The 15,502-nt window shown below is 39.5% G+C and overlaps 1 protein-coding gene across 1 annotated transcript in view; it reads left to right on the top strand.

Moving 5' to 3' along the window:
• ZSWIM5 (zinc finger SWIM-type containing 5) overlaps positions 1-15,502 on the top strand; it is a 228,464-nt gene that overhangs the window by 194,106 nt on the left and 18,856 nt on the right. Inside the window, exons 6-11 of the mRNA XM_046660453.1 lie at positions 3,476-3,652; positions 6,215-6,361; positions 6,876-7,013; positions 8,354-8,614; positions 8,827-8,962; positions 9,806-9,963. Of these exons, the coding sequence (XP_046516409.1) occupies positions 3,476-3,652; positions 6,215-6,361; positions 6,876-7,013; positions 8,354-8,614; positions 8,827-8,962; positions 9,806-9,963 (1,017 nt within the window). The remainder of the gene's footprint in view (positions 1-3,475; positions 3,653-6,214; positions 6,362-6,875; positions 7,014-8,353; positions 8,615-8,826; positions 8,963-9,805; positions 9,964-15,502) is intronic.

The following is a 15,502-nucleotide window of genomic DNA, read 5'->3' on the forward strand; positions in this document are numbered from 1 at the left end:
TCCTCACTTTCAGCTGATAGCTTTGCTTCCTTTTCACTGAGAATATAGAAGCAATCAGAACGTCTCCTTCTGTTTGTGCCCATCTACTCTGCCTCTTCTCCTGTTTTAGTTTGTGCTTCTATCTAAGTCCAAACCCTCTACTTATTCTTGAGATCCTCTTCCTTCTCTTTTATCCAGGACATCACTCCAGGACTTATCTCCTCTCTCTCTTGCATCACAGATTTTTGTGGATTATTCCTATGAGTATGCAAGCACATTGTTTTATCTCTCATCCTAGAACAAAACAATACAAAACAAAAAACACTCTTGTTGACCCTACATGCTTCTCTAGCTACCACCCTATTTCGCTGAGGTATTAGAAATAAGTGGAATTAAGAAAAATAATTTAAAAGAATAGTATGTGTTTACCATCTCTACTTCTGCTCTTATTCTCCCTTGAACTCACACCAGTAAGGCTTTCATCCCTCCACTGTGGAAATAGCTCTTGGATTGGTCACTAATGCTCACCATTGCTAAATCTGATGGTTGATTATCAGTCATAATCTTACTTAACTTATCAGCAGTATTTGTGACAATTGATCACTCTCTCCTTGAAACACCTTTTTCATCTTATTTCTAAAACGCTACTCTTGTTTCTCCTCTTACTTCATTGGCTTCCCCTTCTCAGTCTCCTTTACTGTCTCCTCCCTACTTCCCAACCTAATATACTCAAGTGCCCAGAGTTCAGTCATCAAACCACTTCTTTTTCTAGACTTACTCCCTTGGTGATTGCACTGCTTTAATAATTATCTATATATTAACAACACCCAAATTTATATCTCTTACCTAGACTTTTCCTCTCAACTCCAGACTTGTGTGTTCAACTGTCTTTTCAAAATCTCCACTTAGATATTAATAGTCATCTCAGTAGGAGTTCTTACCCCTCAAGCCCCACCCAAGCCTGCTACTCCTGTAGTCTTTCCTATCTCCATATATCGTGAGTCTATCTTAAAAACCTTGGAATCATTCTTGATTCTTCTCTTTCTCTCTCACCCCAGATCTACTCTGTGAGCAAATTCTATTGCCGTTACCTTCAGAATATATGCAGAATCCATTTACTCCCATCCCACCGCCACTGCTTATTACTCTGGCTAGGTTACCATCATCTTTCACAAATTATTGCAGTGGCCCCCTAACTGCTCCTCCTGCTTCTGCCCTTCCACCTTGTAGTCTGCTCTCAGTACTGCTGCCAGTTACACTTTTAAAATGCAAGTCACATCATACACCTTCCGCAGCTCAAAAGCCTCCAGTGGCTTCTCATCTTTCATTCCTAACCTACAAAGCTCCCCATGCTCTGGCTTCTTAGTGTCTCTCTGATGCATCTCCTATGATTTTCCTGCTTGCTAATTCCATTCTAAGTACACTGACCTCCTCACTGCCCTCAAACACTCAAATGTGTTCCCACCTCAGGATCTTAGCACTTGCTATTCCTTCTGCCTAGAATTGTCTTCCCTTAGTTATGTCTAAGGCTTACTCTTCAGTTCCTTCAGGTCTCGGTTCAATTGTTACATTATTAGAGACCATTCTATATAAAACAGTAACCCCCACCCAACACCAGTTTGCCTTTCTCCCTAACTCTGCTGTAGGCTTTTCCATAGCACTCATAACCATCTGATATATCTGTTACAATATATTTTTATTCAACTATCTCTCCCTATTTGAATGTAAAGGTCCGTGAAGGCAGGGACTTTGTATATCCTCAGCACCTAGAACCGTACCTGCCATGTAGTAGGCACTCATTATTTGCTGACTTAATGAATTGCAAAACATAATGGGAGCCTAATCCCCACTGTGGGCTGAGCAGACCCATGAGGGAGTCTCAGTTCAGCAGGAGAGGGGCTTAGACTGCAGCCGGTAGAAAGGTTATTGTGCTTCTACTGAAATTCAGACAACTTGAAGGAGAAGCGATTTCAGTAAATATTGTCAGTGCTCTTCTAATTTAATCCTCTGAGCCCATATTCTGTGGAATATATCAAATTTTGAAGAGACGACCAGATTCCAAGGACTTTTGCTTAGAGGATGAATGTGTTCATTTCTTTCATGTTCAGTCTGAATCCTCTGACTTTTCCTCCCAGTGTTTTTGCAGAGGCTCAGTACATGCACACCTCATTTGGGCATCTCTGGAGACACCTGTATAGTACTTCAGTCTTGATCCCCAGATAGTTTCAGCTGCCCTTAATCTGGCATAGAGACAGTTAAATGATCCTTCATGTTTTGTCTTAATTTCCTTAAGTGTCATTTCCATGAATTTATTACAGTGTATCTTCCATTTGGTCTTCCTATACACCACCCTTAAGAATTCAGCCTACTTATACTGCTGTTTTGGTTTCCCTGCAGCTGTTTTCCTGAAGAAAGATGACATGGTAAGAATCTAGAGAGAAAACAAGTTAGTCTTTTGTCAGTATCAGTTTTTCTTATTGGAGAACAAGGCTGTAAGCCTGCAGATATCAGTGTGATACAGGTACCAGAATACATAGGGCTTCAGTTCTCTTTCATCCTTTAATATCAATTTCATGGAAGTCCTTAGTTGTATAAGAGTCATGCTATAAAGAGACAGGTTATGGATTGGCCAGGGAAATTACCTGGCTGCTTCTCTCTTCCTCTGACTTCTATAGAAGCAGTTTGTATCCTCATAATTGAGCAGCTGAACACCGCTGTCCCTCCTCTCTTTCATGTGGCTCTAGGTTCTGGGAGAAACTGGTCTTCTGTAGAAGTAGAAAGGCACCCATAGATCTATGTAGAAAGGTTCTTCCCATAGAGGGCACAGACACACTAAGAGCTATCCAATAAAGAGACAACACAGCAAACACCTAGATAGACGGCAGAGTGCCTGCTCTCAATAACTGTTACCGAACGTAAAGTGAGTTCACTCACCCGTTGCGCAGCAAGCCAATTTCTGACACCAGGTGTGGTGGAAGAAAGTAGGAATTTTATTTTTGCACAGCGCTGAGCAAGGAGAGAGGGCAGCTAACGCTCAAATCCCAAACTCCCCGAAAAGCTAAAAGGAAGGGTTTTTATTTGGGGTTTTAGGTAGGGGAAGGGGAGCATATGGCCTTGCTGGTTGGAGCTTTCCCACCAGCCTGTCTTTGGCCTTGAGACACTGGCAGAGAGGAGGGAGCCCGTGACCTTGCTGGTCAGCAGCTTTCCCACCAGCCCATATCTCTTTGCGGGAGGAGATAGTCCAGGTGCTTGTCCTTGATGGTGTCTGTCTCCATGGAGGATAGTGGATTCTGGAGCCAGGAAGCCAAAGAGTAAGCAGGGAATGAGTGTTTTGGTTTTAAGCCCATATATGCTGGGTTTAATGTGGGGAAACTGATATCAGGGTCGGTATCATAACCATATACTGTTCTTCTGCCCATCCTCTCACCCTAAAGACTCAGAAGTTAGAGCTTCAGATAACCCATTATTGAACTGCTGCATTTCTTTCTTTCCCCAGACTCCTTATCCAGACCAAGACGAACAGTCTTCACTAGAGCCATCGAGGGCCGTGAATTGCATTGGCAGGACAGCCACTTACAGCGAATAATTAGCAGCGATATATATATAGCTCCTGCCTGCCAGGGAGAAAGCGAGAGACTGCTCTTTAATTCCCAAGGCCAGCCACTATGGCTTGGTAAGTGTACCTGTCTCCTACTCTAAGAATTTCAGAGCCCAATCTCACCACATGCCAGGTCTAAATGAGCCATCTGCATAGGTACCAGCAACACAACTACAGTTTGGGCAGTCTTCATACAGATCTTTTAGGGCCTTGACTGGGCCTCAGGGTATTTATGGGAAGGCTGAGTCATTTGTGTATGTACTCAACTGAGGTACAATAACCTCAAATAGAGGAATTTGTGTTCTGTTTCTAAGTTTTGGGAGGGGAAAGGAGTTAATAAATCTCAAAGAGTACTAACAAAACTATTCGGTATCAGTTCATAGGTTCTCTTAGTCAACAGTCACTGAGCAGTATTATAATCTATCCTGAAATTATGTTTTGCTAAAAATGCACTAAGTTTGAAATTTAAATTACCTGTAGCTAGGGCCCTATCTTTGTCACCAAGCTAACTTCCTTTCCTGCTTCCCACTTTCACTTCCTTCCTTCATCATAACAGAATAGAGCTATTCCACTGTGAGTTTAAACCTTCCTCTGGCCTTCTGTCAATCTATTCATGACTTTATCACAGGATGCCCATTTCAAAATAGACACTTTTCTAAAATATTCATTTTCTGAGTCTTACAACAAGGACATACATTTTTATTATCTTCTCCCAATTCTCTACCTTCATTCCTCACTCCATGTCTTGTCTTGTCTTTCACAAGATCTTGCTGAATCTGGATATGTTCCTGTCTCTCTCTTGAAAGCCGTTGCCAAACTCCCTGTTGCTACCTAAAGTTCCCTTTGATCATCTTTCCTCTTCTCTGATCCAATACTTGTTAAAACATAAATCTAACAAGCATGTGAAAAGTATATACCTCAGTAATAAAGATGCAAATCAAAACAACACTGAGTGACCATTTTTTGATTGTCAAATGGTCAGGGATTTTAAAAATAAAGATAATTAGTTTTTGGTGTGAGAGAGGTTGCATGGAAATAGGTAATCTCATATACTTCTGGTAGGAATGCAAATGCTTACAGCCTTTCTGAAGGGTATTTCAACACTACTTATCAAAAGCCTTTAAAATATATTCATATCTTTTGATCCAGGAATTCTACATCTAGGAATTTATCCTGAGCTATAATTAAGAATATGCATAAAGCTAGATGGTTTATTAGAGCATGGATATAAATAATGGATAGATGAGAAAAATTGGAAACAATCTAAATATCCAACAATAGGGGATTGGGTGACTCAATGGATAGTACATATTTTCAGTGGAATGTTATGTTCATTTTTAATGTTATAGAAGTATATTTAATAACATGGAAAAATATTTACAATGTGTTATTAAGTGGGAAAAAAACAGTTATAAAGCAATAATTATAATATCTCATTTTTATTAAAATTGAATATAAAAGTCTTGATATATATACATGAAACTGGAAATATAGTTACCTCTGATTTTTATTTTATGTTTTGCTCATCTGTATTTCAAATTTTCTGCAATTACTTCTATAAGTTTTAATGTTATCTTTACAAGAAATCACAAAATAAACCATAAATCTCATTATATTATTTGCCCATTTTAAGCCTTTAGTAGTCCTGCATTATCCCTAAAGTAAATCTGAACTGCTTAAGATGGCATTCAAAGCTCTTTCCATTCCAGGGGCCAGCCCCGAGGCCTGGTGGTTAAGTTCAGCAGTCTGCTTTGGCGGCTCAGGTTCAGTTCCCAGGCACAGACCTACATCACTCATCGGCAGTCATTATGTAGCAGCAACCCTCATACAAAATAGAGGAAGATTGGCACAGATGTTAGCTCAGGGTGAATCTTCCTCAGCAAAAAGAAAGAAGAAGAAGAAAAAGAAAGAAAGAAAAGCTCTTTACATTCAAGACTTTACCTTTCCAGGCTATCTCTAACCACATAACCTAACTGTACACAGAACTATTTGCCTTACTCCTAGATACTATATAGAATATTTTTAATGCTTTTACTTGTATGCCTTTGCTTATATGTTCCCTTGGCCAGGAATGCCTTTCCCTGTTTGTCTACCTATTTAAAATCTTGCTTGTCCTATAAAACACAGCTGAGATATTACTTTCTCTCTGTATATATATTTCTATCATGTCATTTCTTTTTAACTGTTTTATAATGATCTGTTTATGTATCCTTTGGGATCTTTGAGGGAAGTGACCATTTCTTATTCATCTTTGTCCAGCATACTACGTGGTATATAATAGGTTATTAAATGTAGGATTAATAAATGAATGAAGCCTTTCCCTGTAGGCAGTTAATTGCTACCTCCACTGGGTTCCCATAGTACATGTTCACAAAGAGGTACAACATTTTATGGTTCTAGTTATGTGTCCCTTTCTGCACCATGCCACTACACTGAGGCTGCAAGGTAGCTCCTTAAAGGTACGTCCTGTGACTTAGTCAGCTTTATATCCTTAAAAGATAAAACACCGTTCCTGTACACAGTAGATGTCAGGTTGAATTTGAGGAAGTGTGCTTAACACAAACTCCATTTGTCAAGCATATATTTTCCTGATTTGAAAATGTAACTCAACCAAAATATTTTCCTCTCATCTGGTAGAGCATGTGCCTACAGCCTGTGCTCGGGTTGATGCCTTGCGTTCCCATGGTTATCCAAAAGAGGCCCTCAGACTCACAGTGGCCATTATCAATACTCTGAGGTTGCAGCAGCAACGGCAGCTGGAAATCTACACGCATCAGAAGAAAGGTATAGTGATCAGGAACCATCTTAACTCCTTACGCAGAGACTGATAAGGATCCTTAGGGAGTATAAGGCCTAGTACTTAATTTTCATTAAGTTTCATGATGTGGCAGGGGCTAGGAGATTTCAGGTCATTCCACCTGCTATGTGGAATGCTTCACTTTACCTCTTTGAATCTCACTTTTCTTATCTATAAAATGGGAATAATAAAGCCAGCCTGCCTCCCTCACAGGGCATTTGGAAGGCCTACCAAGATCTGGTATGAGAAGACCCTTTTTAAACTGTAAAGCTGTATTTACATATGTATGCTGCCGGCAGGTAGCCTAAGTGCATACCACATGACCTTACAGCTGACTGATGAGCTTCTGATTGGTCTTATCAACCCAAGGCAACACAATGAGGGAAGTTTTACCTTGAGTCTCAGGGTCAAAGCCTAAAACAGACTGATAAGGAAACTAGACAGGGACAGAGAACAGTGTGTCTCTATCATTCTCTAAAACTTTGATCTGCTTGTTTCCAGAACTATTGCAAAGAGGAACTACAACCATTACAAACCTGGAAGGCTGGGTGGGCCACCCCCTGGATCCCATTGGCTGCCTATTTCTCACTTTGACTGAGGCCTGCCGCCTAAATGATGATGGCTATCTGGAAGTGTCAGGTATAGGGGTCAGCCTGAGGCAAGCCAGAACTGCCCTTGGTAGCCCTCTCCCCACTACCAGACTCTGTTCTACCCTCCTGGAGCCTTCTTTCTCTTATCCAAACTGGACCTCCCCTGAGAAGTTTCCTTGAGCGTCCTTTCTTTCCCACCTTCCTTTCCCACCCTGTAGACTGGCCCAGTCCTACTCTCCTATTTTACCTTGCCAGCCTTCCTTTGCTCCTCCCACTTCTCTACCATGAATGTCTAAAGAGTGTGATTCAAAGGGAATAAGAAAGGCTAGAGGGATTTCTGGAGTCAGAAGCCAAGTCCTCAGAGCAGTCTGGAAGTAGGAAAGAACTTCCATCAAGTATGTGTGTATCCCTTGCTGTTGTATAATACTCTCTTGTTTCCTCTGAACTTTATCCCTCGTGGTGGTTTTGTACCTATTTTACAAATAAGAAATAGAAGGGAAGTAATTTAATAGAGTCTCAAAGTAGCAAGGACTTGAGACAGAATTTTCTCTTCTTTATGCCATCACTGTATTGTATACATACATCTGTTATAGTATTTAGCACAGTGCATTACAATTTGTTTACAAGTGAGTATCTCCTACTAGACTGTCAGCTCCTTGAAAGCAGAAATTATGACTTACTTATCCTTGTGACCCCAGCACTTAGTGCAGTACCTCCCAAGACTCTTTTAAACCTGCACTCTCTTCCTGAAATTTTTAACACAAAGGTGGAGCATATAAAATAATAACATAGAAATTGCAGGTATTACAAAAGTAATAGTTGAACTAGATGGATTTGGATTTCTCTGGGTAGAGATCCAAGGGGTGGCCCCAATCCAAGCTAGAGCTGCACTATTTTCCCTCTGACCCCCTGCAAAGGCAGTCATCATCTTTGGTCTGTTTCATCTGCACAGTGACACATATAGAAAACCTGCGGCTGCACTTAGGATTTATTCACCAATGACATACACTTAGCTCCTTCCATATTCCAGGCCCTAGAGATACTTAGGGCAGTAAGATAAAGTCTCTTCCCTTCAGAGTGCTCACCCACTAGTGAAAGAGATAAAAACAGATAATTATGGTATTATATAATATGCTAGCAAAAGATTAGTATAAGATTGTGTATTTTCCCAACTGGCCTATCCAGTTCTTATATTAGGAAGGAGCTAGGAATCTTTGTGGCTCTGTGTAACTTTTTTTCAGTACATTTTCCTTACTGCTCTGGGGTTCTGACTCAGCTTCAGAACCTGTGGTAACTATTGACCAAGCTGTATCCTAAAGTGGGAGGGAGAGAGGAGCATAAGAATCTACAGGGCCTGACCTAAGGAATCTGGTACCTTATTGCCCTCAGATATGAATGAAAGCAGACCTCCTGTGTACCAGCATGTGCCCGTGGCTGCAGGCTGCCCAAACAGCAGTGAGTCCTATCTGTCATTGGCCCTGGAAGTTGCTCTGATGGGGATGGGTCAACAGAGGGTGATGCCTGAAGGCCTCTACGCACAAGACAAGGTGTGCCGTAATGAGGAGCAACTCCTGAGTCGACTCCAGGAGCTGCAGCTGGATGATGAGCTAGTGCAAACACTGCAGAAACAGTGCATCTTACTACTGGAAGGTAAGTAGAGAAGGGACTGTTGTTACAGTGTCTTTGGCCTATGACCCCAGGTTCCCCTCTCTAACAGAGCACAGGTACAGCAACATTTTTGACATTAAGCTAGTGAATGTTCCCATGACTGGCAAACATGTGTGGAATCCTAGGAGTCAAGTCTAGGTTGGCAAACAGCAGCATACAGATAAATAACTGGCTGGCCTATCTTGTTCCTGCAGGAGGCCCCTTCAGCGGTCTGGGAGAAGTCATCCACCGAGAGAGTGTTCCCATGCATACCTTTGCCAAGTATTTGTTCTCAGCTCTACTGCCTCATGATCCAGACCTGTCCTATAAATTAGCCTTACGTGCCATAAGGTAGGTAGCCCTTTCCCAGCCTGATTGCCTCCACCAAAGCAAAAGTCTCTGATGCTCTTTTTCTTTTTTTATCTCACTTTCTTCTCTTTCCCTCTTTGTCTATTCTGTTGGGCCTGCCACCAAGCCTGCCTTAAAACAGCTCAGACATTTTCATAGGATCTAGGATTCCTATCTGGGATGCCTTGCTGGTGACCCACTTGGCTCCTTGGCTGTATTCTTGGCGGGTTGCCTGAGGAAGCCCTTGAGGAGTTTTTAATAGATATGGAGCACCCGCAACCTGAGTCTCCCTGTTCTGGGGCCAGTTTTGTAGGCTGAGAAGGGGTTTGAGCCCTTCCATACCCAAATGAGTCATGGTTCCCAGGCACAGGTCACCAGATACATCTGGGGAAGTAGAAATAAGTCTTTGTATACTAAGACCTGAGAACAGTGAGCTTGGGGCATCTTGTTTCCAAACTAGAAAAGGATCCTTGGTTCAGGCAGGTGGACCTCTAGGATGTATCAGCCCATACAGAAGAAGAATTTTAGTTAGACCATAAGGCTGAGAGCACTCCTCAGCTCAACCAGAAAAGGACTGCTGAGGCTTCCTTGGCATATTTTAAAAATAGTCTTATCGCTCTTGAACTGCCTTTCAAATCCATTTGCAGAAAGGACTATTCAGCCTGATTTCTGCAAGTGCCCAGGCACTCACCTCATAGAGTACAGTACCCTAGGTTTAAAACTTTCAAACCTCTTAGTTAACCCTTTTCTGTCCAGTTCCTCCCCAGCAAAGAACAAGCTTCTCAAAGGTAGCTCAGAATGGCAAGAGTCTGGATGGTGGCTGATAACTCTCCCTGGGTCTTCTAGGTTACCTGTTCTAGAAAACTCAACTTCTGCAGGCGACACTTCCCACCCTCACCATATGGTGTCTGTGGTGCCCAGCCGTTATCCTCGCTGGTTCACGCTTGGACACTTGGAATCACAGCAGTGTGAACTGGCTTCCACCATGCTAACTGCTGCCAAAGGTGAGCATAGCTAGATCTTAGGCTTCAGCACTCCCACTTTGCCTGCCCGGTCATGGCCTGTCAAAGGCTTGGCCTGTTGTCTCCTGAAGAAGAGAAGCTGTTTATCCTCCCTTGACACTTAGAGGGATAGGGATCCTCAGTTTGATTGTTGCTTAGAATAAGCACTTGAGTCTAAGCCAGAGTTTTGCCCTATTTACTACTTGTAGGATCCTGAGTATATAGAATGAAATCATTGTTAAGGTAACTTCTAAATCTAATCTTGCACATGATAAAGTCACTTCACCTTTCTAAGCCTCAGGTTCAAAATCTATAAAATGAGAATCATTGTCAATGACCTATCAACCTTCCAGGGCCATTGAAAGATACAATGAAGCGATAACTAAGATGGGGCTGCAAATCTCTTTACAGATGTGAGAGTTTGTGATTTTTCCAGCACCCCTGGTCAAAATATAGGCAGCCCAGAGTGACTCTCAGGCTTTTAAAAAAAGCTCCTGTACTCTGTGTTAACCAAGTAGGTTTCACCACAAAGAAAAGTAAAAATAAGCCCCAAGAAGCTATACTAAAATACTAGCTACCATGGACTGTGAGTATTTTTCTGATACCAGTAAACTACGTGGATTTTTTGAAGCATTTTTTAATTAAAAATAACTTTAGGGGCCCTGGCTGAGTGGTTAAGTTCATGCACTCCACTTCGGTGGCTCAGGTTTTGCCAGTTTGGATCCTGAGTGCAGACCTAAAACCACTCATCAAGCCATGTTGAGGTGGCGTCCCACATAACAGAACTAGAAGGAACTACAACTAGAATATGTACAACTATGTACTGGGGAGCTTTGGGGAGAAGAAGGAAAAACAACATTGGCAACAGATGTTAGTTCAGGGCCAATCTTAAAAAAAAATCAATCTTTAAAAAAAAATCTTATGTTGTATCTTCTTATTGCCAAAAATTCATGCTCATTGTAAAAAAGATAAAAGATACAGATAAATCAATATAAAAATGATCAATAGAGCCGGCCTGGTGGCGTAGTGGTTAAGTTCACGTGCTCTACTTCAGTGGCCTGGGGTTCGCTGGTTCAGATCCTGGGAGCAGACCTACACACAGCTTATCAAGCCATGCTGTAGCAGGCATCCCACAGATAAAGTAGAGGAAGATGGGCATGGATGTTAGCTCAGGGCCAGTCTTCCTCAGCAAAAAGAGGATGATTGGTGGAGGGTGTTAGCTCAGGGCTAATCATCTTCTTCTTCAAAAAAATCAATAAACCAATATAAAAATTGAACAAAGGATGTGATAGTTTACAGAAAAGAAGATACAAATTACTTTTAAACAATTAAAATGCCTGAGCTCATTTGAGAAACACAAATTAAAATTACCCTGAGATAACATTTTTCACCAATCTTACTGGCAAAACTCAATAAACTTGGTGATAGACATCCATGTGGGGAGTGGTGATGGTAGGGGCCTAGCATGGAGTATCACATTCTGAGCAGGATAAGGATGACTTCAGATCCGAGATGCTCAACTAACCTCAAGCACAAGAAACATGAAGAAAACTATACCAAGGTACATCATAATCAAATTGCTTAAAATGAGTGATCAAAGAGAAAATCTTACTTAAGTACAACTAGAGAACAAAAGACACATGACACACAAAGGACAAAAGATAAGTATGAAAACAAATTTCTCATTAGAAGCAGTGTAAGTCAGAAGACAGTGGAGAAAAATCTTTGAAGTACTTTTTTAAAAAACTGTCAACCTAGAACTCTATACCAGTGAAACTATCTTTCAAAAACAAAGATGAGGGGCCAGCCCCATTGCTGAGTGGTTAAGTTTGCCTGCTCCGCTTCAGCGGCCCAGGGTTTCGCTGGTTCAGATCCTGGGCGCAGACATGGCACCGCTTGTCAGGCCACATTGAGGCGGCATCCCACATGCCACAACTAGAAGGACCCACAACTAAAATATACAACTATATACTTAGGGGATTTGGGGAGAAAAAGCAGGAAAAAAAGATTGGCAACAGTTGTTAGCTCAGGTGCCAATCTTAAAATAAAATAAAATAATAAACTTTTTTTGGACAACCACAATTGAATTAGAAATCAATAATAAAAAGATATCTGGAAAATCCAGCAAATTTTTGGAAATTAAACCACATACTCCCGTATAACTCACTGGACAAAGAAAAAAAGCATGATAAAATTAAGAAATGTTTTACACTGCATGAAAATGAAAGCATAACATATCAGAATTTGTGGAATGGAGCTAAAGAGTTACTTAGAAGGAAATTTTTAGCACTAAATGTCTATATTTGAAAAGAAGAAAGGTTTCAAATCAGTGATCTCAGCTTCTACCTTAAGAAACCAGAAAAAAGAAGAGTAAATGAAGCAAAGCAAGGAAAAGAAAAGATATAATAAAGATCAGAGCAGAAATCAATGAAATAGAATATAGAAAAACAGTAGAGAAAATCTATGAAACCAAAAGCTGGTTCTTTGAAAAAATGAAATTGAAATCTCTGGCCAGACTGAACAAGAAAAGAGACAAAAATTATCAATATAAAGAATGAGAAAAGTGACCTCACAACTAATTCTAAAGACATTAAAATGATAATAAGGGAATATTATGATCAACTTTATGCCAGTAAATTCAACAGCATAAATGAATAGGACTGATTCTTTGAAAGACACAAACTACCAAAGCTCACTCAAGAATAAATAGAAATGAGCTACGTATATACCCAAAAGAATTCAAAATGTGGACTCAGATACTTGTACATCAGTGTTCATAGCAGCATTATTCACAGTAGCCAAAAGTTGGAAATAACTCGTGTTCATCAGCAGATGAATGGATAAACAAAATGTGGTATACACATGCAATGGAATATTATTTAGCCATAAAAAGGAATGAAATTCTGATACATGCTACAACATGGATGAACCTTGAAAATATTATGCTCGGTGAAATAAGCCAGACCAAAAGACAAATATTGTCTGATTCCATTTTTATATGAGGTACCTAGAATAGCCACAGCGAAGAAACATCAATGGATACTAAGGCAACGGGTGAACATTTGATAAAGAATGAGATAGTTACATAGTCCGAAAGTTTCTCTCCATAAAATACCTAGCAATCATAAGGGAAAAAAGTATAATTTCACCATAGAGTTGAGAAACTGGGCAGACATCACTTTAATAAAATGGCCACAGTTAATATCATAAATTCATAGAGGCAGAAAGTAGAACAGAGAAGAAATTCATAAAGACAAAGTAGAACAAAGAGGCTGGAGAAATGAGTTATGATTTAATGGGTATGGTGTTTCTATTTGGGATGATGGGAAAGTTCTGAAAATGGATAGTGTGATTTTGCACAACATTGTGAATGTACTTAGTGTCACCAAATTGTACCCTTAAATGGTTAAAATGGTAACTTTTATGTTATGTATATTTTACCACAGTAAAAAGAAAAGAATACATAGAAAGGAATTTCAAAGAAATTGAATTTGTAGTTGAAAACCTTTCCATGAAGAAAATCAGGCCTGGATGGCATCACTGGTAAATTCTTCCAAACATTTAAGGAAAACATAACAATTCTATACAAACTCTTGCAGAAAATTGGAGAAAAGGAAATATTTCCCAACTCAATCTATGAAGCCAGCTACCCTGACACCAAATTACCCTGATACTAAAACTAGACAAAAATCATTATAAGAGAAGAACACTAGAGACTAGTGTATCTCATGATCATAGAAGCAAAAATTCTTAATAAAAATTTTAGCAGATTGAATCCAATAATATATAAAAAAGGATAAAACATCATGACCACTTAGGGTTTATCCCAAGAATGCAGGGTTGGTTTAACATTCAAAAATCAATCACTATATTTCACCATACTAGTAGAGTAAAAAAGAAAACCCATATAATCATCTCAGTAATGTGGAAAAAGCATTTGATAAAATCCAACATTTATTCCTAATAAAAACTCTCGACAAACCTAGTAATAGAAAGGAACTTCCTCAACATGATAAAGGGCATCTATGATAGAGCTCCCCTTATACTTAATGGTAAAAGATTGAATGTTTTCTTCCTAACATCGGGAACAAGGCAACATTCTATTCAACATCATGCTGGTGGCTTTAGCCAATGTAATAATGCAATAAAAAGAACTAAAATATATCCGGATTAGAAGGGTAGAAGCAAGACTGATGACATGATCATCTATGTAGAAAATACTACGGAATCTATAAAAAGCTGTTGGAACTAATAACGAGTTTAGCAAGATTCCAGGATACAAGGTCAATATACAAAAATTAAAAATATTTCTAGGGGCCAGCCCTGTGGCCAAGTGGTTAAGTTCGCGTGCTCCACTTTAGCGGCCCAGGGTTTCGCCGTTTCAAATCCTGGGTGCGGACATGGCACCGCTCATCAGACCATGCTGAGGCGGCGTCCCACATGCCACAACTAGAAGGATCCACCACTAAAAATACACAACTATGTACCAGGGGGCTTTGGGGAGAAAAAGGAAAAAATAAAATTAAAAAAAAAAAAAGATATTTCTATCTACCATCAATGAACAATCAGAAATTGAAGTTTTTAAAATTGCCATTATAATAGCATCAAGAAAATATGAAATACTTGAGAAAAACTTGACAAAAGATATGCAAGACCTATACAATGAAAATTATAAAACATTGCTGAGAGAAATTAAAGAAGAACAAAATAAATAGAAAGACATACTGCACTCATGGATAGGAAGACTCAATATTGTTAAGATGCTGATTCGCTACAAATTGATGTATAGATTCAGTACAATCTCAATCAAAGTCTCAACAGGCTTTTTTGGGTAGAAACTGATAATCTGATTCTAAAACTTGTAAAGAAATGCAAAGGACCTAGGGTAGCCAAAAACAACTTTGCAGAAAGAAAATAAAATGGGAGAATTAATACTACACTACCTTGATTTCAAGATATATTAAAGCTATAGTAATCAATACAGGGCTATTGGTGTAAAGAAAGACAGATAGATCAATGAAAAAGAATAAAGTCCAAAAATAGACCCACATATTGGTGGTCAGTTTATTTCAATAAAGAGGTAAAGCCAGTTCAGTTGAGAAAAAGGATACTCTTTCAACAAATGGCACAACATATACCAAAATTAACTTATGATGGATCAAGGACCTAAATGTAAAAGCTAAAAAAAAACTTTCAGATGAAAACATAGGACAAAATCATTTTTATTTTTAGTTAGGCAAGGATTTGTTAGATATAACACTAAAATCCATAAGAGAAAAATTCATAATTGGACTTATCAAAATTAAGAACTACTGCCCTGTGCAAGTCACTACTGAGAATGAAAAGACAAGGTACAGACTGGGAGAAATATTTACAAATCACATATTTCATAAAGGACTTGCATCCAGAATATGTAAAGAAATACTAAAACTTAAGAATATGAACAACCCATTTTTTAAAATGGGCAAAGATCTGAAGAATACTCCACTAAAGAAGATATTCTGATGGAAAATAAGCACATGAAAAGATGCTCAGTGTCTGT

This window comes from Equus quagga, chromosome 5 (assembly GCF_021613505.1).
Source record: "Equus quagga isolate Etosha38 chromosome 5, UCLA_HA_Equagga_1.0, whole genome shotgun sequence".
Taxonomy (NCBI): Eukaryota; Metazoa; Chordata; class Mammalia; order Perissodactyla; family Equidae; genus Equus; species Equus quagga.